This window comes from Rhinoderma darwinii, chromosome 6 (genome assembly GCF_050947455.1).
Source record: "Rhinoderma darwinii isolate aRhiDar2 chromosome 6, aRhiDar2.hap1, whole genome shotgun sequence".
NCBI classification, from domain to species: domain Eukaryota; kingdom Metazoa; phylum Chordata; class Amphibia; order Anura; family Rhinodermatidae; genus Rhinoderma; species Rhinoderma darwinii.
In genome coordinates this window covers 35,373,624-35,401,571 of record NC_134692.1, presented here as the reverse complement: position 1 = coordinate 35,401,571, position 27,948 = coordinate 35,373,624, and the positions used below count along the sequence as shown (strand labels likewise).

General features: G+C 40.9%; 1 protein-coding gene across 3 annotated transcripts in view; it reads left to right on the top strand.

The window, feature by feature from the left end:
- Window positions 1-23,843, top strand: part of LNPK (lunapark, ER junction formation factor) — a 57,188-nt gene extending 33,345 nt beyond the window's left edge. Inside the window, exons 9-13 of one of the 3 annotated variants that reach the window (XM_075829503.1) lie at window positions 8,409-8,633; window positions 15,475-15,580; window positions 18,535-18,605; window positions 21,240-21,407; window positions 22,945-23,843. In XM_075829503.1, coding sequence (XP_075685618.1) covers window positions 8,409-8,633; window positions 15,475-15,580; window positions 18,535-18,605; window positions 21,240-21,407; window positions 22,945-23,120 — 746 coding nt within the window. In that variant the 3' untranslated portion in view covers window positions 23,121-23,843. Of the gene's footprint in view, window positions 1-8,408; window positions 8,634-15,474; window positions 15,581-18,534; window positions 18,606-21,239; window positions 21,408-22,941 lie in introns of all 3 variants that reach the window. The other 2 variants (XM_075829501.1, XM_075829500.1) reach the window with 2 other exon arrangements.
- Window positions 23,844-27,948: the final 4,105 nt, after the last annotated feature.

Below are 27,948 nucleotides of genomic sequence, written 5' to 3'. Positions count from 1 at the left end.
AGATTATTTTTTTATTAAAAGATATTTACATCGAAAAGAAGAAAAAAAATCCCCAAAAATAATTTTACAATGACTAGCTCACCATGCAGGATACAAGGAGACAAGTGATGATGGGGCTTGGATGATGTTAAAATATCTTGTGTTTTATGTCAGTCAGGCTCCATGACTCATCATTTTTGACTGCAAATTTTACCTTTTCCCAGCCTCGGAGGGGCTTCATTGTGCACACCCGCCCACTAATATCTTTATAAGGAGAGGTAATTAACATGCTGCTGACTAATTACTGGTCTCCCAAAAATGTTAGTAATTTAGGATAGTAGCCACTAGATGCTCCAATGTAGAAAATGTGGAAACTAAAACTTTACAATTAAAAAAGTTAGGTTTACAAAACATTACATCTGAGCCTTCCATTGGACGTATAAGTCAGGAGAATTGTCCGCTGGAAGACTCTGATATATGCCACTGTATAGGCTTACGGCGCTCATATGCTCCCATGTTAAATACTTGCAGTATACGTTTTTTTGGCGGGATGCCTCTGCATAGAAGAGCATAGTCAATTACGCTTTTCTATACACCAAAAAAAAATAAACGTATACTGACTTATACCAGCCTGACTGAGGCCAAAATGACTTTTTTCTTTTTTTTTACTTTGTCGGTGAATGCAGCCCTATGGATGCGTTTGCTATGTACACTAGGAGCTTTTCCCATCTTAACCCCTTCCCGACATTTGACGTACATGTAAGTCATGGAAAGCATTGACTTCCCGCAAAATGCCGTACATGTACGTCAAACGTTTGGCACCGGCTCAGAAGCTGAGTCGGTGCCATCATCGTCGGATCTCAGCTGTATCTTACAGCTGACATCCGACTGTAACGGCGGGGACCGAAATTAGCTTCGATCCCCGCCATTAACCCCTTAAGTGCAGCGCTCAAACGCGATCGCTGCACTTAAGGTGTTTGCAGCTCATCGGAGCCCCAGCAATGAAATTGCCGGGGTTCCGGTGGCTGCAATGGCAACCGGAGGCCTAATACTGGCCTCCCGGTCTGCCTAGCACCGAAGCCGGTCAAGATCCGCCCGGCGGCGGAGCCTGATCGGCTTCCGTAGCTGCCGGCAAGATGGCGCCGGGTCAGGAGCTGATCCGGCGTCATCAGCGGTGGAGGTCAGCTGTACTGTACAGCTGACATCCACCTGTAACGGCAGGAACCGGAGCTAGCTCCGATCCCTGCCATTAACCCCTTCGATGCAGCAATCGAAAGCGATTGCTGCATCGTAGCGGTTACTAGCAGATCGCCAGCCCTGACAGGCAATCGGGACTGGCGACTGCTGTTATGGCAACAGGAGACACAATGGTCTCCTGCTCTGCCATTACGGAAGCCGATTTAGGCCCCGCCGGGAGGCGAAGCCTAAACGGCTTGCTGTCGGTGAATGACTGACAGATCTAATACATTGCACTACATAGGTAGTGCAATGTATTAGAAAAAAAAAAATCTGACCGTTGGACCTTCAAGTCCCCTAGTGGGACTTGAGAAAAAGTGTAAAAAAAGTATAAAAAAGTGTAAAAAAAAGTGCAAAAAATAAAAGTTTGAAAACAATAAAAGTTTCAAGTAATCAAATAAAACACAATCCCCCTTTTACTCTTATCAAGTCCTTTATTATTGAAAAATAATAATAAACCATATGTATTTGGTATCGCCACGACCGTAACGACCGGAGGTATCAAAATATTATATTATTTATTGCACGCGGTGAACAGCGTAAAAAAACCCCGTAAAAAACGTTACCAGAGTTTCTGTTTTTTGGTCACTTTGCCCTACAAATATTACAATAAAAAGTGATCAAAAAGTCGCACGTATCCAAAAATGGTACCTATAAAAACTATAGCTCGTCCCGCAAAAACAAGCCCTCATACACGTCCGTCGACAAAAAAATTAAAACGTTATGGTTCTCACAACTTGGCGACAGAAAAAATACATTCTTTTTACAAAAGTAATTTTATTGTGCAAAAAGTTTTAAAACATAAAAAAGTGCTATAAATGAGGTATCGCCGGAATCGTACTGACCCGCAGAATAAAGTTAACATGTAGTTTATAATGCGTGGTGAACGCTGTATAAAAAAACGAAAAAAGCTGTGCGTTTTTTTGTTTACCTGGCATCCCAAAAAATAGGATAAAAGGTGATCAAAAAGTCGCATGTACCCCAAAATGGTACCAATAATAACCACAGCTCGTCCCGCAACAAACCAGCCCTCATACCGCTACGTCTATGAAAAATAAAATTAGTTATGGCTCCAATAAGTCAGGAAATAAAAAAATATGCAGTTGTGCCCGAGGGGAACATTTCTTCTGTTTCAAGAGGCGATTTATCAAGGACCTAAAATTAGGGAACCAGGAAGGGGAGGGCCCAAACATATCCGCTGGAAGCGACGGTGCCCGTATTATACCAGGATAATACTTTCCCATCAAAATTCCCCCAAACTACAAAGGCGCGGAGTGTGGACCAAAAGGGGGATAAGAAATGACACCATTTATCAGTGCGACACCGGCCTGTGCAGAAAGGATTGCTTCACAGCGTAACACACATCTATGGATTATTTTTATTTTTTTATACCACCTGACTATGCCCCTTATATACTCCGCCCCGCTTACATGTACCCCCACATTATAAAACACCAGCAATACTCAAACAAATATAGTGCCAAGCAAAATCCGCTCTCCAAAAGCCAAATGGTGCTCCCTCGGCCCTGAACCCTGCAGCGTCCCCAAACAGCAGTTTCCTTCAACATATATGGCATAGTCATACCCGGGAGAACCCTTTTAACAATTTTTGGGGTGGGTGTCTCCAGCGTCATAAGCTTGGCATGACATATTTGCCACTGAATGGCATATCTAGGGAAAAATATAAATTTTTAATTTGCACCATCCACAGCGCATTCATTTATGGAAAAGACCTGTGGGGTGAAAATGCTCACTACACCCCTTAATAAATGCCTTGAGAGGTGCAGTTCCATAGTGGGGGTCACTTATCAGGGGTTTCTTTTTATTATTTCACATCTGAGCGTCTGCAGTTGTGAACCAATACTTTGTAAATCGCAAAATTAGGCCTCCACTCCGCATGGTACTCTTCACTTCTGAGCCCTGTCATATGTCCAGACAAAAGATTAGTGCCCCATGTAGGGTGTTTCTAAAACCGGGAAACACCGCATAATAATTAGAGAGCTGTCTTGTTATGGTGGCACAAGCCGGGCACCACATATTGGCATATCTATGGAAAAAAATCCCATTTTCACTCTGCAACATTGAGCGCACACTAATTTCTACAACACACCTGCAGGGTTAAAATGCTTACTACACCCCTTGGTAAATGCATTGAGGGGTGTAGTTTCCAAAATGGGGTCACTTCTGGGGGGTTTCCACTGTTTTGGGCCCACAGGTGCCCAGAAACCAATCCAGCAACATCTGCACTCCAAATGGCGGTCCTTCCCATCTGAGCCCTGCGGTTTGCCCAAACAGCAGTTTATGACCACATATGGGGTATTGCCGTACTCGGGAGAAATAGCTTTACAAATGTTGGGTTCTTTTTTTCCTTTATTTGTTGAGAAAATGAAAAAATTTGCGCTAAAGCTACGTCTTATTGAAGAAAAAGGACTGTTTTTATTTTCACTGCCTAATTCTAATAAATTCTATGAAACATCTGTGGGGTCAAAATGCTCACTACATCCCTAGATGCATTCCTCAAGAGGTGTAGTTTCCTAAATGGAGTCCCTTTTTGGGCGTTTTCATTGTTTTGTCCCCTCAGGGGCTTTGCAAATGTGACCTGGCCTCCGCAAATCATTCCTGCTAAATGTGATCTTAAAAAGCCAAATAGTGCTCTTTCCCTTCTAAGCCCTGCCGTGTGTCCAAACAGCCGTTTATTACCACATGTGGGGTATTGTTTTACTCGGGAGAAATTTCTTTACAAATTTTATGGTGCTTTTTCTCCTTTAGTCCTTGTGGAAATGAAGAAAAATTAGCTAAACCTACATTTTATTTGAAAAAATGTAGATTTTCATTTTCACAGCCTACTTGCAAAAATTTCTGCAAAAAACCTGTGGGGTCAAAATGCTCACTATACCCCTAGATAATTTCCTCAAGGGGTATAGTTTCCAAAATGGGGTCACTTGTTTGGGGTTTCCACTGTTTTGTCACCTCAGGGGCTTTGTAAATGTGACATGTCCTCCGCAAACCATTCCTGCTAAATGTGAACTCCAAAAGCCAAATAGCGCTCTTTCCCTTCTCAGCCACGCCGTGTCTCCAAACAACCGTTTATTACCACATGTGAGGTATTGTTTTACTCGGGAGAAATTGCTTTACAAATTTTGCGGTGCTTTTTCTCCTTTAGTCCTTGTGGAAATGAGAAAAAAAATCGCTAAACCTACATTTTCTTTGAAGAAATGTTGATTTTAATTTTCACGGCCTACTTCCAATAATTTCTGTATAAAACCTGTGCGGTCAAAATGCTCACTACACCCCTAGATAATTTCCTTGAGGTGTCTAGTTTCCCAGATGGGGTCACTTTTGGTTGATTTTGACTGTTTTGGCACCGCAAGAGCCCTTCAAACCTGACATGGTGCCTAAAATATATTCTAACAAAAATAAGGCCCCAAAATCCACTAGGTGCTCCTTTGCTTGTGAGGCCGGTGCTTCAGACCAGTAGCACGCTACGGCCACATGTGGGATATTTCCTAAAACTGCAGAAACTGGGCAACAAATATTGAGTTGCATTTCTCTGGTAAAACCTTCTGTTTTATAAAAAAAATTGTATTAAAAATGTATTTCTGCAGAAAAATATGAAATTTGTAAATTTCACCTCTACTTTGCTTTAATTCCTGTGAAATGTGTAAAGGGTTAAGACATTTTCTAAATGCTGTTTTGAATACTTTGAGGGGTGAAGTTTTTAAAATGGGGTGACTTTTTTGGGGTTTCTAATATATAAGGCCCTCAAAACCACTTCACCACTGAACTGGACCCTGTAAAAATAGCCTTTTGAAATTTTCTTGAAAATGTGAGAAATTGCTGCTAAAGTTCTAAGCCTTGTGAGGTCATAGAAAAATAAAAGGATGTTCAAAAAACGATGCCAATCTAAAGTAGACATATGGGTGATGTTAATTAGCAACAATTTTGTGTGGTATAACTGCCTGTCTTACAAGCAGATACATTTAAATTGAGAAAAATGCTAATTTTTGCAATTTTTCGCTAATTTTTGGTGTTTTTCACAATTAAATACTGAACATATCGAACAAATTTTGCCAGTAACATAAAGTCCAATGTGTCACGAGAAAACAATCTCAGAATCGCTTGGATAGGTGAAAGCATTCCGGAGTTATTACCACATAAAGTGACACATGTCAGATTTGAAAAATGAGGCTCTGTCAGGAAGGTCAAAAGTGGCTAAAGAGGGAAGGGGTTAAAAGCCAAATGTAGGGCTCAAATGCAGTGTGAACAGAGTTTAAGGAACACTATGTGCTGGCTTATTTCTGGCTGAAATGTTCCTTTTCATTTTATGCTCTTCATCAAAGGGCATATGCTTGGCATGTAAATGCCTTCAGCAGTACCAGAGAATGTTTTCACCCCATTAAATAATAGCAATTGTTTTGTAGCCCTTTTGAGCTTTGCAGACTGTGTAAATTATTCTGTTTTAATATAGATTAAATAAAGAACGAAGACTAGATTAATTTTTTTTAAATCTGGAATTGAATATTCTCTCCGAGGTTTGCCCTATTTCCTAAGATCCTATAAAATGCTCAATTTAAGGACACAATTGGGTGGGAAACTATATATAAAAGTCCTAACATAATTATTTTAGGAACTTCTATTCCTTTCCAGTCTCCCAGTGGGGTTAATATTCTACTGCACCAGTGCCTCTTAAACTGTGAGGTGGGCCTTATTGATGAGGTGCCCCCCAGTGGTTGGTGAGGCGTTGCTGAGAAGGCATTTTTGACAAGTGATTATACGCTGCACAGGTTAAGGCAACATAACTAGAACGCCCTTTTGTTTTTTTTCTAGTGGGTTTAGGAGACAAGTTTTAAGACTGTGTAGTTCATGATTTTTTTTTCAATTACCTCAATCTAAGGTGAGGCCTAGGCATCACCATGTTCTATCTGGTGAGGTTCAAGTAGAAAAAGATTCAGAAGCCGTCAACTACACTTGCTCTCCTGCACCAGTTGGTAGGTGACAACTACTAGTGGCAGCCACTACAGTGTCCAGCTTTCCATCAACCCTGAAGGGCGTGTAAATCTGCATTGTTGTTGGACTAAATCTTTTCACACAACTCCATAGACCTGAGAATTTTGTCGGAATCCTAAACGTTACTTTATCGGATCCTACATGTTAGTCCCCCTACCCCTGGCTGCTGGGGGTACCACTGATTTGATAGGTTGAATTTTCTCTGCCTAACCAAAAAACAATCTCCAATTTTTATCTGCTGCATCTACAAGAAAATGTGTAGACAGATGCCACATAAGCTAAAGGATTGAGAAACTTAGAACCATAATTGGACTCCGATAATTTTTTTTGTGGCAATTTTTATTGATTGAACCAGCTACAATAGAGGAAATCAATTTCACCTAAACAATGATAAAATTATTTGGCTACACTGAGAAAAGTTCCGTTCATTTTAAAATCGCAGAGGCAACAAAGTAGTGGGAGGGGGACTGCAGTGAGATGCAAATTGGCAGTGCCCAGGGGCAGGGCGGAGACAGTAGTGGGGCAGGAGCTTTGTCCGGGGACAAGGTGGAGAGATGCTAGATGGCAGAGCTCTCTGGGAGTGGTGGTCTAAGAGCAGAATGTGAGGGGCGGGAGTTGGGCTCTGCACCCTGACAGGGGCTCTGTGGAGGAGCAGGGGGAAGACCAGTGAACGCGTGCTCTGTGCGAGGCCAAGGGTGAGAAAGTTCTGGCTCCTGCAGACTCTATGATCCTCTAGCGCGTGGCATGCCTACATGAAGTTTATGCCTTTTTCCTTCTATATCGCACCTATGTCACCTGCGTAGACTCCAGACACAAAATTATTTAATACCCCGACCAAACCCTTAAATGAATTCAGACCCCTAAATAAACTTATACCCCCAATCAGACACCTACGTTAATTCAAAATCACAACCTGACATCTAAATTTAGACCGCAGACTTCTAATTTTATTTACACCCAAAATTAGAGTACCTGAATTAATTTATACCCCAGTCCCCCACCCCAAAAAAAAAAAAAGTAATTCAGACCCTTTGTGGGTCTTCTTGCCTCGTACTCTGGGGCTGGGGCCCTGCTTCACAAGACTGACGCTGCCCAGCGGTTCATATAATGCCATGACGCCAATGTCAGGACGTTGTATGTGCTGTCACACGTAACGCGTTGACGGTAGCCAGCGTCAGTCTTGTGAAGAAGGGCCCCATAGTTCGTTACTTTGGAGCAAGGAATGGGCCCTGCAATATAATTGGGTGCGATCATTTTTCATTCCTTGCTGGGCTTGCTGATGGGACTACCAGAGGTCCTATTAACAGATTATTTTTTTTATAGTTTGTTTTTTTTGGAGGTGACAGTCCCTTTAATTACCACCAAATGTGCCTTTTTATAGCTGTAATTAGGGGACACTTTTCAACAGTGCTGTTAAATAATGGAAGATTGCAGGTTAAATGGAAGGTTGTGCAGTTGTGGTTCAGGCAGCCAAGCACCCTCTAGGGAAGGCAGAAACCATACTTTGCCATTTCTGCCTCCCCGATCTCTGTTTACACTGTGCTCGGCGGAGGCGTGGTCATTACTGCTACTCCCATTGGTTCTGGTGGACTTGTGATCGCCAAGTATTTGGTCATGTGACCCTACTACTGGATGTAACTGGACCCAGCACAGCCTTGAAATTGGCAGTTGTAAAGTAATGTAGTGTGAAAAATCATTCACAAAAAAATCCATTTATAGGTCTTCTGACCCTTTTTGGGGGACATCTCATCATTTAAAAAGATAAAGTAAAAGAAAAATGTAGTGTAAAATAAAAAAATGGCTGTCGGCCAGCTTTATCAAAACCGATGGAGAAACTTTTTTGTAACAAGTTGTTAGAAGGCAAATCGTCTTAAATTAAGAAATCACTTGATATTAGGGGGAAGTACTCGTTTGTAGGCAATTCTTTTTTTGGGGGGGTGAGTTTATTACAAGGTTTAAATGGTCAAGTGGATTGAAGGTTATGACTTGTCTTTTATTTGCAACTCTGTCCAAATACTTTCCATTTGTACTTCTAGTTTTGCACCACTTATTTTCTTGTCGCTTATTTTCACATTTTGTTTTTTTTCCGGTGACCAGTTTTACAGTGTTACGTGATCTCTATTACTTGCTTTCAGCAGGGTGTAAAGTATCATTAAATTTCTTATGTACTGTACACACTTCCCTCAGATCTGCGCCAGAGGACGGCAGCTCAAAGAAATATAAGTGTGTCTACCCCAGTAAACCCAAGCCAGGGAACTCCCCAAGTTCCTGGGATGTTGGCGGCAACTCCTGGTCTTCAAAGGGACGCTTCAGCTCCTGGTGGACCCCCTGAGCGGACTGTTCAGCCAGGATTACAGTCAGGCCTCGTACCAAGACGCCCTGGATCGCCTGCCACTGCAATATCTGGAATGGGTAAACAGAGCACTTACTGTTATTTACAGTTTATATCGTTTTCTCTGGTTACCAATAAACCAGGTAATATTCAGACACCATGGAAATGGCATTTCATTTGGAAATAGGAGCTCAGTTATCTGATTAAGCAGGAGTTCCATATTCAATTAGCCATAACTCTTTACAGCTGGCACCTTGTGATACTGAAGCCTATTGCTGGAGCTCGTTTAACTGTTATGGCTTCTTTGTTTAAATGGCAATAAAACTTTGCAGTGTTCTGTAGTCAACGATATATAACATACCTTTTTACAGCCTTGGGTTTAGGAAAGCTTCAGATTTATATGGATCCGTTATAAAGGCAAACACGTCTAGAATATATATTCTTACTTTACAAATACCTGCAGTTTTGTTTTAAAGATTTTGTCTATAGAGCTTATCAGTCTAGAATCAGTCAACATAGACCGATAGGCATCAAATGTTTTTGTTAATGTGTAAATACACCCTCGCTATCCACAAGTCATTATTTTTTATTTTTTTGTCTCAAATTACATAATCGCTAAATTACGCCATTTTTAAGAAAAAAAACTACATAGGTAGCAAAAGATGCTCATCTCAGGTTGTATTTACTTGTTTAAACTTTTCAGAGACTTTTTTTGTTTAGCACGCCTTTATTTTAACTTGCCTATTTACTTGCATGCTTTAGATGTGATATCCTATTTTTTATGACTTGTCAGTCTTTTTTTTGTTCTTTAAGTAGAAGAATACGGTGCATAGTTTTTTTCAGAACTTAAACTTTCTTCTGTGGTCAATATTAATGTAAAATAAGAGACATATATGCCAGTGCCAGCCACCGTACTCCCACTCTACGCAACTTTCTCCATGATCCCGCATATTCTGCTGCAAGACAGTTCACTTCTTGTTCCTTTGCCAATCTGCACAGGATAATGTCTTCCTGCATCTGTAATAGATTACGGTACTAATTCCTGGAAGCATGTCTTAGGCCTGTTTAAATTCCTCAATCTTGGATGTGAGGCATGCCGTGCCTCATCAAGAACTTGGTGCCTCCCTTTGAGAAGCATGAGTAACAGTGGCATTTTAAGATGGAGTGTATACATAAAGGCTGTGTACACATTTGAAATTGTGTTTTTGTTTGTTTTGTTTTTTGTTTGTTTTTTAAATGTCCATTGTGTTTTGTGCAACTTTCTAAATACTTTTTATTTAAAAATTTATTTTGAACCAGTCCGTGACGCTGACTTGACTGATTTAGGTGTCAGCGCTAGATACAGCTGCTCTGTATACAGGATACAAAGCAGCTGTATCTCAAAGTAAAAATAATTTTTAATAAGTATTTGTGTTTTGTGTAACTTTATATAAAAAATAAAAAAAAATGATTTCAAAGGTGTACATAGCCTTTAATCCACTGTGCCAAATATCCTTCACATTAGCACTGAAATTTTATAAGATTGGGTTTTAGTGTTCATTTACTAAAGGAATTGTAACTGAATATTAATCTACTAGCAATAAGCCTGTCTTGGTGACTCTCCTTTGAAATTAGGCAAGAATAAGCTACTTGTCATGCACCATCCATCCTGCTCCACACTGTAAAAGACCTACACAGGCGAGTCAAATTATTATGACCACCAGCTAATACCCAGAGTAACCGCTGTGTGCAGCACGGACAGCAGCTAGAGGGGCCGGGAGGGACTCAACAAGGTGCTGGTAGGTTGTCTGGTATCTGGAGCCATGCTGGCTGCAGTGCATCCCAGTGCTGGATGGTTCGTGAGGAAGGATCCATAGAGTGAACAAGATGATCGAGGTGGTCCCACAGATGCTCAATTGGGTTAAAGTCCGCCAAATTAGGGGCCAGGGAAGTACTTGGAAGTCTTGGTCGTTCTCTTCCGACCACTGTTGGACATTTCTAGCCATGTGACATGTCGCATTGTCTTGCTGGAAGATTCCATCCGCTCTAGGGAAGACAAACAGCAAGTATGGGTGGACGTGATCTGCATCGATGGATTCATACCCAAATCGGTTCAGAGTGCCTTCCATATGGATGAGTTGGCCCAGGGAATGGCATGAAAAAATTCCCCAGACCAGAACGCTTCCGCCACCAGCTTGTGTTCTTCCAGAAATGGTTGCAGGGTGTTTGTTCTCTGGTATTTCTCTGCTGACACGCCAAAGTCCATCCATTCGATGAACCCGAAAGAGTGACCGCTTAAAGAAGGAAACCCTTTGCCAATCATCGGTGGTCCAATTCCGATACTGCCGTGCAATTTTAAGCCTTTTTTCCGATGCACCTTTGTTAGCATAGGAGCAGTGACCATCCGTCTGCTTCGGCACCCCATACTTAGTAGGGTTCACTGAACTGTTCTAGACACGAGTCTGGTAGCCCCCTGGTTGATTTTAATGGTGAGCTGCTCCACTGTAGCATGTCGTCCGGCCCTCGCACACCTTCGTAGCGAACGTTCAACTCCCACCACAATGGCATGTGGTGCACTGCAGTTTCCACATCGGTTATTTCCAATGGTGCTATTTGTCCACTCACGATATACTTTCACCACAGCAGCATGCGAACCGTTTACAAACTGCGCTGTTTGAGAAATACTGCCACCCTTGGGCTGGAAGACAATCATCCCTTTTTGCAACTCTGCTCGCCCTTTTACCCATGGCAACGACGAGTGATGTGTTCAGACATCCTATCACACAGCTTATATACCCACCAAGTCAGCCCACGACACCTCACTTCCTTCATGTGCTATGCACTGCTGACGTCGAATGTAGGAGGTGGTCATAATAATGTGACTCGATTTGTGTATAAGCATATACAAATGTAGCAATCTTTATCTTGACTGATAACTTGCTGCAGTGTGATAACTTATAGCTTAAAGTGGTTATCTGGGGTTTTAAACTTGATCCTTAGGATAGACCATCAATGTTAGATCAGTGAGGGTCTCACTTTTGGCACCCCCGCCGATTAGCTGTTTGATGGGGATGAGGCACTGATGTGAGAGCTTCGGTCTCTTCATTGTTTACGTAGGTTTTATTCCGGTTCTGTCTTTAACATGGCTTTGCTTTTGTAGTGGCTGTGCAAGGTATTGCAGCAATGTCCCATTCACTATATCTAGATCTTAAATCGCATGAAGCCAGAGGGGGCCGTGCATGACTCCTTCATTTTATTCCCTCTGCAAGTCCAGTGCAAAGTGCTATTTGGCTGATCAACCTGGTCTTTGATTTGGAGGATCCTCAAGCAGTAGATCTTGCGGAGTGGGGTATGTCTGGCTGTTTTTCATACTGTAAGGGTACGCCACACGTAGTGGATTTGTTGGTGACTTCCGGGTTACGTGTGGGTTTTGCTACGGATTTGAAAGGGGCGAAATCCTCAGTGAATGTCTAGTACAGAATGAACATGCTGTGGATTTAAAAATCTGCCGCATTCTCTAATTTCACTGTGGAAAATATACAGCAGCATGTCTGCAACAAATCTATGTATCCACAAGGCCTAAGGCTACGATCACACGGCTATAATGCAACTGCGTTTTTAGCAAGCACTGGACTTTGCACCATTCGAGTGAATCAAGCTTAGAAATCCGCAGAACACTATGCTGTTGTAAGTTCGGTTCACTTGAATCTCTAGGTCTTGCGGTCTATACAGAGACCAAAAGGTGGCTGCGTCTTGGGTGCTCTGATCCAAACTAATTTTTTCTTTTGGTCTTGTGATTTTATACACCCACTAACTATTATGGAATATGAGTTCAACTTTACGAAATGAGTGATGCAAAAAGCCAGAAGGTTATTCATGTAAAAGAGGCTGCGATCTGTATTGCAAGCTTGTCCAGTATGCCCCCATCCCCTATTCTATAAGAAGGGGAATGAATGGAATTTCTGAATTGCCTGCCCATTGTGTACTTGGACACTCGCTGTGAAGAGAGCAGCTGGGAAGCTTGACTGTTTCTAACCCGAGTAGCAGATGACAGTTTTGGCCTCCCTGTGCATCCAATCAGTTTTAGTATTTTACAAAGTATGGCATTAGGAGTTCAGTTGTACACATTTATATTGAGCTACAGCGCACACCAATAAAATATCGGTAGCTAGCAATCAAAAAGCGTTCAAGTCTTCACAGGCAAAAAATATCACCTAAAATATCTCCTCCCAGGTCCGTAACATTTTTATCTGCTTTATTTCCCAAGAATATTTGTCATTAATGCACAGAATGTAGCAAGTTGTAGTAATTTGATATAAAATGTTCCTGTTCATATTTCACATTGTTTGGAGGGAGAATCAATTGTATAATTCCTTTCTACTGTGATCCCATATGTTTGAAAATTGTTAACCAGCAGGTAGTTGAGAGTATGCCAAACCTACAGAATGACCAGTAGTCCCACAATGATCGCTTTGATGTTAATATTAATTACTGCTGTCGGTAACAGCGTGAGTAACAAGATGCATGGCTGGAGAGGCACATGAATCCAAAGAGCGGTTTGAGGAAAGCGCTGAAGTATAGTAATGTGCCTCTTGATACTCTGGTTCATTTCGAAGCACCTTATAAACATTGGGATGCAAATCCAAATAATGTGCAACAGTTCAGGCTGTTTTTAGGTGGTGGTTTTCTTCTAAATATCAGTTTTTTTTCTATTTGTAAAGAGATCTGCACAAGTTCTACAGAAAGCGGATGTCCTCTAAAAATGCTGGATACTGTCAGATTTGAAATCGTGAAACCTTAAAGAGGCTCTGTCACCACATTATAAGTGCCCCGTCTCTTACATAAGGAGATGGGCGCTGTAATGTAGGTGACAGTAATGCTTTTTATTTAAAAAAACTATCTATTTTCACAAAGTTAGGAGCGATTTTGGTTTATGCTAATGAGTTGCTTAATGCCCAAGTGGGCGTATTTTTACTTTCGACCAAGTGGGCGTTGTACAGAGGAGTGTATGACGCTGACCAATCGGCATCATGCACTCCTCTCCATTCATTTAGACAGCAGAATCGCGTTCTTACTAGAACATGATCTGCAGCCACATACACAGCGATTCTGCTTGATTAACAATAATCCAGTGTCCTGATAATGAATACACATGACCATCCAGCCTGGACGTCATGTGTATTCAGAATCCTGACCGTAATGAATCTTTTCTGTGAGATTCCAGCAACGGATACGAAATCTCGCGAGGTTACGGAGGTAAACGAGATTTAGTTTCCCTCGCTGTAAATCGCACAGAAAAGATTCAGAAGTGTCAGGATTCTGAGTACACATGACGTCCAGGCTGGATGGCCATCTGTATTCATTATCAGGACACTGAATTAACGTTAATCAAGCAGAATCGCTGTGTATGAGGCTGCACATAGTGATATATCTATATCTCTAGTGCAGTGTAAATGAATGGAGAGGAGTGCATGATGCCGATTGGTCAGCGTCATGCACTCCTCTGTACAACGCCCACTTGTTCGAAAGTAAAAGTACGCCCACTTGGGCATTAAGAAAGCTCATTAGCATAAACCAAAATCGCTCCTAACGTTGTGAAAATAGATCGTTTTTTAAATAAAAAGCATTACTGTCACCTACATTACAGCGCCGATCTCCTTATGTAGGAGATAGGGCACTTATAATGTGGTGACAGAGCCTCTTTAAGTACTGTAGTTGTGTTTTTTGTTTTATTTTCTTTAGCGTGACTTCTCTTGGTATTTTACACAGTTGCAAATGCTTAGTGACAGCCAATAAAGGGCATTAGGGTCACGTTCAGCTGTAGGTTTGTACCCAAAATAAAAATCTGTGTGGACTTTAAGGTAAGCTGCTTTGTTAAATCCGCAGCATGCCCTATATATATTACTTGAATTTGCTTCAGATGCCACACTTTGTTTGCAATGCAAAGAGTTTATGAAAAACATGATATCAGCTTGGCCCTCTGTAAAAGCTGGGATTTATTGGTCACCATTTTACCATATCTGTAATAGAATATAGGATGACGACTATACATTTTACCCTATTTTAAAGGTCAATGTTTTTTTAAACCTATGCTTTAAATTCAACCAATCCAGTTTTAGTGAGATTTACTAGATAACCATTTTGCATTCAGTTACTCCTTAGCAACGAACTCTAAACTATCACACTGCCTGCGTTCACTGTTACAACTTGTCCCACAAAAAAAACAAGCCCTCATACGGCTGTGAACGGCAAAAATAAGTTAAGGCCCTCGGAAGGCAGGTAGAGAAAAACGAAATAAAAAATGGCCTGGACCTGAAGGGGTTAATCAGTAGACTAATGTGGATAGAGGTGTCCCAAGTTGTTGAGCTGGATATTAGGAAAAATTTATTTTATACACATACGATACAGATAAACGTACTACTTTAAAGATTACGGACACCCTTGGGGTCTTTTCTTATTTGATTTTCTTTTTTTATTTAATTTTTGTGGGGAGAAAAACAGTTTTTTGTAATTTTAACTTTGAATTAAAAAAAAAATATATATAATTTTCTCTTACGCATCACAGTACAAAGTAGCTGCAAAAAGCGGTTCTGAGCAGAATCAGTCAGTGAGCTGCACTGACGGCATAGCTGACCACGCACGGCTCCTGAACAATTTTTCCTATCAAGTCAAAGGTCTGCCAGTGAATTTTATCACAAAATAAATGAATTTCAATGAAAAAAAAAACAAACCCAAATGTGTCTATAGCCTGTTAACAACAATGACAAGATTGTAAGTAGATGGTGAAGGCAACCAAGGTATTCATAATATCTGATCCAGTGGTTTTCTCGTCTTATATTGGGAAAATCTGACCACTGCTAATTTATATAGATCTTAGACTGTGCGTATATAGATATATCATTATTTATTTATTTTTTAACTCCTCCACCCTCCTTTCTAAAGCAGTTCATCCACCAGGACCTCCATTGGCAAGACCAATTCTTCCACGGGAGAGGGGTGCTGTCGATCGAGTTATTGAATACCTAGTTGGTGATGGTCCTCAGAACAGGTAACTTGAGACAAATGCATGAAAATAATTTGGCACGCTTTTGTGCATTTAAAACTGAAAAGCTTGACATAAGTCAAGGAAATTGTTTGCTTCTTTAGCCGCTTCCCGCCGCCAATCTGTAGATATACGTCCTGTGCAGTCAATGCATTTATCTACAGTTCTAACCTTAATGGCAGATCAGGCTGCATAGCGCTCTGCCGTTTAAAGAGATCAGGCTCCGTGTCAGCCCAACTCTCCTGAGGTGTAGGGCTGGTGATTCTGCCAAAACATAAAATCGAGATTCAGATCGAAAATCGCCCATAGTGTTGAAAAAGCTACATTTTCAGATTTTTTTTTCAGTTTTATTTAAGTCATACCAAGAGATAATTTCATAAAGTATTTTCTTATTATAAATAACTTTTTAACATATACTGCTATAATAATTGTACGTAACTTCACTCATTTTAACCTCCGCAAATACTTTTTTTTTTTAATCCGAAATACAATTGGAAAACTTATATCTAATTGATAACTTCTGTGTTCCCCGGCAGGGAATAGGTTAACAGAATCTATAATCCATTATCCACTGCGTGCACTAACGTCCCTATCTGCCGGTCGCTACCTCAGCTGGTCTCCGACATTGCAGATGAGGGCAGTCTAAATTGCAGCAGTGCCAGGCAGATAGCGCCGAACGGGCACTTTGGGGAGAGATTACATTCGTGTCTGAGCAGTATCCTGTGCAGTACTGTCCCCATGATGATCTTTTAAATAAATCACACGACTGTGATTGCACCGTGAAAAACGGTACGTGTCTCAGCCGGATTGCCCGGCCCGACCACGGTGCATGTGAACGGGACTTGTGGCGTCCTAGTCATTAAGGCTACATTCACACGACCATGAAAAAAAATGGCCATTAAAAACTGATCAATTGTCAGTTTTTCATGTCCATTTTGCACCCGTGTCTCCAAATGGATAGGGTTTTTTTTTTAAATTTTTTTTGTCCCAATCCCCTGAAAACACGGCGACGCCAGGTCCCTGTAGATGGTGACGCCAGGTCCCTGTAGATGGCGACGCCGGCCTTGTGGGAGCTACAGTGGCGTGATCTACTAGAAGGGGGAGTGGTGGAGGCGCAATCCACAAGGGGGGGGGGGGGCTGGTCCCATAATCTGTGTTCTCCTAGCATTCCTCTGTATACAGTTCACTGCTTATACTGATCTATTGGCCAGCAGGTATCCGTCTCACTGTATAATGTTTATGTATGCTCAGAAACCAGACAGTCTGAAGTTTCTGCACAATATCATGTTCTGTCTTAATACAAAGCTGATTAAATATACAGTGTACCGGCTCTATATGGGATTACATATTAGATTTCATGGATCATTAATACTTATAATAGCTTTTCTATACCCATTAAATAAGTTGGAGATGCGTTAGTCAAGCGGTCATTAATTTGATCATCATTAAAATGGGGGAATGAATGAAATATAATCATGGTATTAAAATTGAGTAAAGCTTAATTGCTTATAAAATATGCTTTTGGGAGATGGGGAGATTGTAAGACTAATGTCCTAGATGCTTGCAATGAACAAGAAAATGAGGAGAACATTCCATTCATTACATTAGATGATTTTATATGATTGCAGTAGTATACCTGCTTCTCATTCTGACTATTGCGGTGCATGACAAGTTTTTAATTAAAATTGGATAAAGCCATACCTTATAAATCTAAGAAAATGGTCAGGCTTTCCATTAACGCTTTCTCTAGCTCCCTGGAAAAAGTTTTTGCAGTGTTTACGGTAAACACGTTCTTTGATTCACTGAATCACTTGTGCTAAATCTACAAAAAGAAAACGAGGTTATTTGGAACTTTGTCCCAAAAAAGTTGAGTTTACAGATAACAATCTGACCCACAATATGATGTCAGTGGGATCTGGTCAGTTTATATACTGTGGAAATCATGGCAAAAATTTCTTAAAGAATAAAAAAATATATTTTCTGCTAGTTGGAATGTCCGTTTTCATCGTGATGATTTTTATCAGTCGGATCATAGTGGTAATTTCTATGGGTAAATTTAACTCCATAATAAAACTGTATGCAGGAAGGAAGCTCCCTCTAGTGGCAGGTGCAGGCAGCCAGGATGTTGCCATTTTTAATCTATGACTGTCTATGCAAGTCCTGTATGGTAAAATAATGGCGCATTCACTGATTTTAAAGATATTCTAAAATTGATCAGCTCAAAAATATCCACGTTTTGACAAAAAAAGTATCCTCTTTAAGACTGAGTTCCGAGAGGGCGGATACGCTGCGTAAAAGCACGCAGCGTAGCCGCCCTGTATGACGCAGGGAACTCCTGTGGGGCAGTTTTTTACCCGGAATGTCCACTGCGAAAAACTGCAGCACTTGGCCTTCCTGCTAGCAGGCTGGCCTCCTGGGATGACCTCTTCATCCCAGGAGACTGCTGCAGCCTGTGATTGGCTGCAGCGGTCACGTGGGATGAAACGTCACCCCCTGGAGGCCGGCCTTGAGGTAGGAAACACTCTTAGGTAGGTATAATTTTTTTAATTGTTTTTTGCAGCGGAATCGCTGCAAACCCGCCGCAAAAAAATGCAACAACTGCTATTTGTTGCGGGCTTTACCTCCCCGTTCAATTCAATGGGGAATTCCCGCAAACAAATAAGCAGCGTTTATGCAAATACAATTGACGTGCTGCGGACTAAAATTCTGCACCGCAGGTCAATTTCTGAAAGTTTTTTCCGCTCCGTATTTATGCAGTGTGTGGATGAGATTTGTTTGATCTCATCCACTTTGCTGCTACTGTATTTGCTGCGGGTTTTCCGCAACGAATTCTGTTGCGGAACATCCGCAGTATTTATTAAACGTGTGAACTGACCCTTCAAGACCACAATAATTTATCTGAATTTTCCTACTGGTTTGATCCCTTGATGTTAATGTTCACTTATGTTTTTTTGCAAAAGATACGCCTTGATTTGCCAACAATGCTTTTCTCACAATGGAATGGCGCTAAGGGAAGAATTTGAGTATGTTGGTGAGTATTTATTTAATATTGATTTTTATTTTAGTTATTTTTACACTATAGTGTAATTTATGTAATTGCCGCTTCAGTACAGTCTTTAAGGGGTTGTCCAGGTTCGGGGCTGTTATTTATACTGATGACCTGTCCACACTCTGGGTCATCGGTAAATGATCGGTGGGGGTCCAATGCCCGGACCCTGCACCTATCGGCTGTTGCAGCTGCCTCCGTGCACCGGGTGCTATGCAGTGGTCGGTGCCTGAAGCAGAAGGCTCTGGTCACGGTATAGCGGCCATTCTGCAGTAACCCTGCTCTGTTTTGTTCCTATTCAATCAAATAGGAGGAAAGCTGCAGTTACTCAGCACGGCCGCTATGCAGTGGTCGGAGCCTTCTGCTTTTGGCACTAACCACTGCATAGCAGCTGATCAGTGCAGGGCGCCGGTGTCGAACCCCCCACCGATCATATACTGATGACCTATCCTGTGGTTAGGTCATCAGTGTCAAAATACTGCCATGTGAATGTGGCCTAAGGCTGGTAATTTACTATATAAATTCTGCCTTACCTAATATTTGTTTGTTAATTTACCACATTTTTGTCATCGGCATTCAGATGTTTACTGTGATCAAACTCTACAAAACAAGCACGGGTTTTGGGTCTGTCTTAATGAAAGTTGGCACCTGATTAGGCGGGTGCTGGATTTCATTTATGCAGTTCGTCTTTCTAACAATTTACTCTCTTTGCTATAATCCTGTGTTAAAAACAGTGAGAAGAACAACATAAGTGTAGTAATCGTTTACAGGGAAAATCAGCTTTAGCATTTCTTTCCTTGCAAAAAGTTCATTGTATTCTCTATAACCGTTGTCCATTGTGCAGTTTGCTGTGTTTGTGCCTAGATCATCCCAATAATAGGTTACCTTGTTGTGATCACTTTACAGCAGACATGCTGAAAACCAGTTCATTTGTGGTAAGTTGAGAAACCCTGCCAGTGAGTCCATATTATCGAGTTTGATCTTTGTGGATATTCCCAGAAGACCAAAATAGAACCTTAAAGGGCTTCTGAAGGTTTCAAGTTGTTTCAGAGACGGCTTGTGCTCTTGTTTTATGACTCTATCTTATGTAAAAACTCTGCGTGCAAGAATTGGTCTTCTGGACCTCTAAATGCAATTACTTTTTACACTGCAGGTTCATTCATCCAGACAGAGCCTTTTACAATGTGTGTGCATAAAACTTGCTTTGATAAGCATGCCTGCAGCAACTTGCAAGTAACTCAGTGGATTAACTTTTAGGATTGAACCTCACCTTCAATGTGTTGTCACAACTGGACAATCCCTTCTTATTATAAAGCTGTTTTGGCGACCAGCCAATTGCTCCGGGTCTGGCTTCTCCAACAGCTTATGACTGAGAAGAGCTGTTTGTGGCCACTCGTTTTGGAAATGTAGCATTACATGGCGCCCATTTTAAATACATTATTGCCCATGTAACACTTTGTTGTGACGGGAACCCATATCATGAGCCACACTCTGTAATATGGGGCATAATATGCCATCTGGAAAGAAATTGTACTTTTTTTTTTTTCACTCTTAAAATCTATTATGTGAAGTAGTGATATAATTTAGTATCACTAGTTACCAGGTCAGTACCCAATGCATGCAGTCTGAGCTGTGGGCCCTTTGCATATAGTATTTGTAAAGACTAGTTCCTCAAATGTCAATGTACAGCTGTCTTTTTTTTTTTTTTTCCTTGTCTGTAGCACTACTTGTATTAAGTGTCGCTTTTCAAGCAATAGGAATGTCCTAGATGAGAAAAGCCAATCGATTATAGGTTACAAAGAGGATGACTAAAAATACTACAATGTCTAGCTCTTGTGGTTTTAGAGTTGATATAGAGCAGTCCATTGCCTGTTGATGGTTTCTTAAGTTTTCGGTAGGACAACACAAACACCATGCGGGATATACTTATTGCTTTACTTCTGCAACATGAAGGAGAGATGGTTTTTTTGGGGTGGGGGGGGGGGGGGTTTTTCCTGATCATTGTTGTGGTGGACTGTCCAGAGAATTCAACATACATACAGGAATAATACTCATAGACAAGAATATAGTGGCATATACAAAACAAACCAAACCATTAAAAAATAAAAAAATGGTCTTTCTCCCAGTATAGTATGTAGGTTTGCTGCAGAGTTACACTGCCTGTGATTATTAACGAGTTTGATTTCCACTTATTTTTTCTTACTTACTGGACAAAGCTTCCTAGCACATTCTAGAAGGCTGTGGGCTATTTTATTTATGTTGCTCCACGGGACAGGCTTACTGTCTTTGACTATTTGTGGTTTATGCTATGCTAATCTTCACTCACAAATGTTGAACATGGTCATCTTCATGTCTAGTGTTATTATAAATTCTTATGAAAATATACTTTTTGAAACAAAAACAGAAGAAAAAAAATATTAGATTTAGTATTCTATTTGCCGTTGTTTGCTATTATTGCTACCAAATACTTTTTATATGCATCCAAAAGCAATATTTTGCAAAACTCTATATATAATGTATATGTATAATGGTGAGTATTTTGTGGTCTTGTTTGCAGTCTACAGGTTTTAAATTTGGTTCACTTTTAGGTTTTATACTTATACTCATTTGTTTTTATAGCATTCAGATGTGCATACTGTTTTTTCTTGAATCCTGCAAGAAAAACTCGTCCACAAGCGCCACGACTCCAAGAATTAAACCCTGAGAGAATGCAAAGAACGGACTCGCAAAGTTCCACCAGTATTTTGCAGGCCGCCACTGAAGAACTGGAAGACCAAACTTCCTCCGGTAGTAATTTTGTGCATTAATGACCAGGGATTATTTTTTTGTTTTTTCACTGTTGCATTTATTCCGTAGACATAGCCGTAGAAGGGCTTGATTTTTTGCGGGACGAGTTGTATTTTTCAGTTGCAGCATTTTTGGGTGCATATAATATATTGAATAATTTTCATTAACTTTATTTTAGGAAAGAATTTAAAATAAATGGCTATTCCAGCATTGTTTTTCACGTTCTAAATTAACGCCGTTCACTATGTGGCATGGATAACATGTTACCTTTATTCTATGTGTCGGCACGATTATGGGGAGACCAAATATGTAAAGGTTTTATGTTTTCCTACATTTGCAAAACAAACTTTTTTTTTTCTAAATTGTTTTTGCATCGCTGCATTTCAAGAGCTGCAACTTTTATTTTTTTCCCGTCGATGTAGCCATATGTGGGCTTGTTTTTTGCGGGACAAGGTGTAGTTTTCATTGGTAGTAATTTGGGGTACAGGGGACTTATTGATTAACTTTTATGTTATTTTTTTTATGGTGGGAATGGGAGAAAAAAAAAGTGTTTTGCCATTTTATTTTTGGGCGCCGTTCACCCGGCGGTTTAATGAATGCGTTAACTTTGTTTGAGTCGTTACGATTGTGGTGAGACCATATAGGTGTATGTTTCTTTTTTTTTTTTTTTTTACTTTACTAAATAAAACTACTATTTTGGGAAAAAAGTGGTTTTATTTTATTTACTTATATTTTTATTTTATTTTTTTCATAAACTTTATTTAAGTTTTTTCAACTTTTTTTTTTTTTTTTGGTCCCACCAGGGGATTTCACCATGCGATCTGCTGATCGATTTATATAATGCTTTGGTATGTTTAGTATACCAAAGCATTATTGCCTGTCGGTGTAAAACTGACAGGAAATCTATTCTGCAGATGAAGCCAGACCTGGGGGCCTTTGTTAGGCTCCCGGCTGCTGTGGCAAAACCCAACGGCGCCCTGCGATTTCTTTGCGGGGCGCCGATCGGGTGACAGAGGGAGCTCCCTCCATTTTTCAACACATTAGATGGATAAAGAGAAAACCCGCACGGGTATATACATACCTATGCGTGTTCTTTGAATTTATCCATTGTAGTTTTTAAGGGTATGTGGCAACATTTATGCGGTGCCCGCTGGTGCATTTGTCTAACACATTAGATGCCGCTGTCACTTTTGACAGCGGCATTTAAGGTGTTAAACTGCCGGAATCGGAGCACGCTTCGATTGCGGCAGGAGCCAGGCTGTGTATAACAGCCGCGCTCCTGCCGCTGATTGCGTGGGTACACTGGCAGTACCCACCCGGTCAGAGTGAGGGATATATCCGTCGCTATGCCGGAACTAACACCTGCTTGCGACGGATATATCAGTCGTTAAGGGGTTAATGGAAAGGAATATTTGTGTGTATATGTAATATATTTATTTTATCCGTATGCCATTTCAGACAAAGCGTTATAGATGAGCATTAATATTAATACCTTTTTTTTTTTTTTTTTTTTTTTTACACCTCCCTTTTTCAGCAGATCCATCGGTTGTAGGAGATACCCCAGATGCGGAGGAAGATGTTGGCAAAGAGGGCCAATGCACAGAAGAGTTATGTGATGAAACTGTGAAAGAGGGAGAGCAAGATTTGGCTGAAGAAATTGTACCACCAACCAATGTTAATGAGACCGAGGAGTCGTTAATGGAAACTGAGTGAATGTGCTATGCGCCTCCTTTAGTCTATGGCAGCTTAGGTCTCACAAGTTGTTTCTTGTGAAATGAACACTCCTGACAACTCTAGCTAGATCTGCCTCGCGTCCACAATCATGTGCCATATCTATGAGTCATTCGCATCAGTATAGCACTTGGTTAATGTGTACATTATACTATTTCACGCTAGAATTTGACTGGATGTGTCTCTGGCCTAGTACCAAGAATTTATAAGGCCTCCATAGCAGCATATTTTATTTTTCACTATTTTAAAGTAATACGTTTGCAGGTTTATTTATTTTACATGTAGCCGTAAGAAAGCAGAGGGTTTGGGTAAATACATTTTGAACCAAGGATATTTATATATTGAACTGCCGATGCGTGTGTGATGTGTCTGGGTGGTGAATGGACCACAGTTGGTACTTTTAAAGGGTCTCTCCAAACATCCAACCCATCACTACCACTTTTTTTTTTTCTTAGTGAGGAACGCACACAAGTATTTTTTGGCGCCTACTTCGTAGGGATGTCATTCTGTAGTTCATGTACAGACCCTGCTACATGTGTTTGCTGTTTGGTTCATGTTTACATTAAATAACATAGGAAAAGTTTTGTATTGTACTTGAATGCTGAGCTATATTTATAAATGTACGACAATGGTACACACCAATACATGTGCCTTTTGTGTGTTTTTATGTTTTTGTTAAATGTAAATAAAGTCTGGTTTAATGTAGTGTTTTTTTTGTTTTTTTTCCTTCAACTGTGTTTTTATTGAAATAAGAGATTTTGGATTTTTCCAGTACAAAAGTATACACATGTGAGTAACAAGAGTACAAACATTATAAAGTAGCAAAATCAGGACAATAATGAAAACCAGCAAGACTTGCATAGTCGGCACATAAGCAGAGGATAGCCAGCATCCATGTGGAGTGGCTTTAATAATGGTTAATTGAACTTTGCAGGACACTTGGAAAATTTGGTTTTGTATCAGGATATTCTAAATCTGGGCGAATAGTAGAACTGCAAAATACATTAATTAGCAAATTTTATCTCCAACAATGCCACAACAAAAATGGCTTGCCTTCAGCAATATTACATATATGAAAACTGCATTGAGGTTTATCTTCAGCCACAATGAGTAGTCCTATAGAGTTATTGAACCATGTCAATGATGGGACCGCAGCTGTGTGCCCCTAATCACCCATAAATATGCACATTTTATTTGGCATGTGGGATGAAAGCGAAGAGAAGATAACATTTCTGCTAGTCTCTGTATGCAATTTATCGACCCTTCGCAAACGTGTGACGTATCTCCGCTCACAAAATACACTGTTCTAAAGGTACAGGAAACCCTCACTTTTCTGACTTTGCTTTACCTAACTTATACAGATTTTGAGTTGAATGTTTTCTTTGCTTTTAAAGCTAACGTATTGGCAAATTGGGCCAGCATTTGATTGTAAAATTTTACATTCTAGTTGAACGATCTTTAAGCCAAAAATTCCTGTCTTAAAATAGAATTTTGGGATTATTTTTAAGGATTCAAGCAGAGTGTATTTAGTGTCTATTTAATTTAACCGGTCTACTCTCCATACATGTGTTTTTAGTAAATTATCAACAATGAGAGTACGAACAGACTGTAAACACTGCGTATTTTCCACAACTGATTGCTGAAAACCCGCAGCGTTTTACAGTAGCAGCAGTGGGTGAGATTTCAACAAATCTCGTCCCCACAGTGCGGAAGAATGCCGCCGAAAAAAACCGCACACAAATTGACGTGCGGTATCTTCAACCGGAGCATGTCCATTAATGCTGTTTATTCGAAGCTCTTCCGTTGTGGGTTTTCCCATTGAATTCAATAGGGTGCTTAAACCTGCAACAAAGCGGTGTGTGATGCGATATTTGCGGCGGAATCACAGCAATGCCGCTGCAAAAATCGCAAGTAAGAAAAAAAAATAATGTTTATACTTACCCAGAGTTCCATGCTACTTCTCCAGTCCGGCCTCCCTGGTTGACGTTGCAGGCCATGTGACTGCTGCAGCGTCACATGGCCTGCAAGGTCATCCCAGGAGGTCGGTCTGCGTGCTGGGAGGGAATATGAACTTTTTTTTTTATAATTATTATTCCGGCGATGCTTCGCAGCTGAAATTCCACCAGAAAAGGTGTGGAGCGATTTTTCGGACAGCTTTCCGTGCGGTGTTCAGGGCGGATATGCTGTGCAGCTTGACGCAGTGTATCCGCTCTGAATACGCTGTGTGTTCCTACCCTAATAGCTGCCACTTTCTAACAGACCAAACTACAACACTGCCACCTGATACCACTAGCACTAAGAGACACACTACCTGGATGACTGGCAGGCATATCCAAATACTGGGATCTAATCCATTTAAAGTCACACACCAGGCAACCAGCACTGGAGGTAAAACCGCAAAAAGGACATAAAAAGCTGGCTACCTGCTATTAATGAGGCAGCGGCCCAAGCGGAGCCTGATTCCAGGGCTGCTTTTCAGATTAGTTATTTTAGGTAGTAGAAGGTTGTTAGTGCGTAGTCGTGGTCCGGAATATAAAAGTATTGTGCTGGTAGATGGGAAGTATAAGGGAGACTATCTGGCTGGTAGCAAAATCCCTGCAAATTTTACAAAAAAAAAAAAAAGTTAGTCTCAAAGTGGTACATCACAAAGGTCAATAGTCTAGTGGCCTATGAGGGCCAAAGAGCAGAAGTTCTTACACGTTTCTGAAGATCTCTGCTGCCTTTGTCAGGGAATCAGCTGACTTTGCACCATACTAGGCAGTTATATACCATAAGAAGTGGGGGAGTACTCTTTTTGGACAGATGACACACCAGCACCATAATCCATGAGCGTCCTTGCCTCTTTAATTTTTTTTTATTTCAACAAGTTTTATTGAGATTTTACAATAAAAAATTGATAAATGCAAATCTTTTACACTAAAGATTAATCAGCAACAAGCATCAAATGATACAGCAACGAATCATCACAGTGTCTCCGCAAGATTAACAATAACAAATAATCATAAGTAGTAAAAGGAGAGGAGAGGGGGGGGGGGGAGAAGAAACCAGAAGGGGTATAGGAATGGGTCGGTTAGAGGTCTAGATAAAGATTACAATTCTGTAATCGTGGTGATGGGTAGATGAGGGTAGGCGTAACTGATCCAGGGCTGCCAAAGGTTCTCAAACCTAGTGATCTTGTCGAGTAAAATGCGCTTTTCTTTAATAAATATTTGATCCATTCTGGAGTCTGCAAAACTAACAGAGCGTTTTTCCCAGGAGCGAGCAATAGTCATTTTGGTGGCCAGAAGAATGTTGGAAAATAGCTGGGGTTGGGCATATGTAAGGGGGGGTTGAGATGGAGAGCTAACTTGGGATCCTTACGGAGAATTATACCAAATAAGCTCTGGATGAGGCCAAAAACTGCTCCAGAATCTAGTGAGCTTAGAACAGGCCCACCATATATGGAGCATGTCGCCGGGTGAGGGGGAAGCAGGAGGCAGAATAAGTAGGAAATGCATGTGCAATTCGGCTAGGGCCTAAGTACCACCGCATCATGACTTTATAGGCAGACTCCATAATAGTTGTGTTAATGGAGCAGTGTGAAACTCTGCTACTACCTTAGTACATTAATCACCTATCTACAGAATAAGTGATAAATGTCTGATTTCTCAGTGGCCCACCAATCCCTAAAAACGGGGGTCCTGAGCCCCTGTTCATCCTCATTGCACGATCTCAGGAGGATTTTGAATAGAGCAGTGTTCACACATGTACAATACCACCCCATTCGATGTCTATGTGGCCAACTGAGGCAGGCGAATGGAGTGGCAGTGCACATACGTGGCCACTGCCTTGTTAAAAATCCTCAGTGTGGTCGTGCAGTGTGTAGAAACGGGGGGCTTGGGACTCCCCGGTTTAGTGACCATTATCGCCTATCCTGTGGAATGGGTATAAATGTTTTTAGTAGTAAAACCCTTATATTTTAACCCTACTGCAATCACAATATAATGTGATTACTCATGTCCTCATTAAGGCATTTGAAACTTTGTAGCATTAGGATGAACATAATGCGTTTGGGCAACCATCTATAGTTCGTGCATCTGTTACACGGCTCCTAGGAGTATAGAAAGCTGCTCACTCGCCACAGTGTAGCCAAAAGCATAAGACCATGTTTATTTTTTATTGGGTATTTTTTTGTCGGTTCCGCTCCTGGTTTCGACTTTCAAGTACTGCTATGTGAAATTGGCCTAGAGGACCTAAAAGCGGACTACCTGCTATCACGTGCTAAAAAGAAGAAGCTGCACCTATGCATTTCAGGAGATCTCTGCTGCATCATGGCAGGAGAAATGGAACAAAAAACACCGGGCCACATAGTGCTGGTTACCCAGGGAAAATGTCGTAAAGTGGATGAAATACTACTAACCTGGTGGAAGATGATAAAAGGCTCTAAATCGTATGTGTGCTGCTGCCAAGACTCGATGCCGGTAATCCTTCAGGAGACAGCAAATATTATGCTATAGGTGCAGGAAAAAAGAGCGAATCTCCGAGGGGCGCTGCTACACTCTGGATGACATACAGACCATATATGGCCTGATGAAGATGCTGGTGCGGCATTGAAACGTGAAGCCTTTTATCATCCACAATAAACCTTTTTCATTTATTTGCATCTCATACTTGACTTATTACAGTTCACGGGTCTGTATGTCATCCAGAGTGTAGCAGCGCCCCGCGGAGACTCTAGTTTTTCCTGCACCTATAGCATCTGCTGCATCATGGAATCGGCTGCCTCTGCACAATATTAGGTCAAATGTTAGTATTTGACCTACATGCGGGG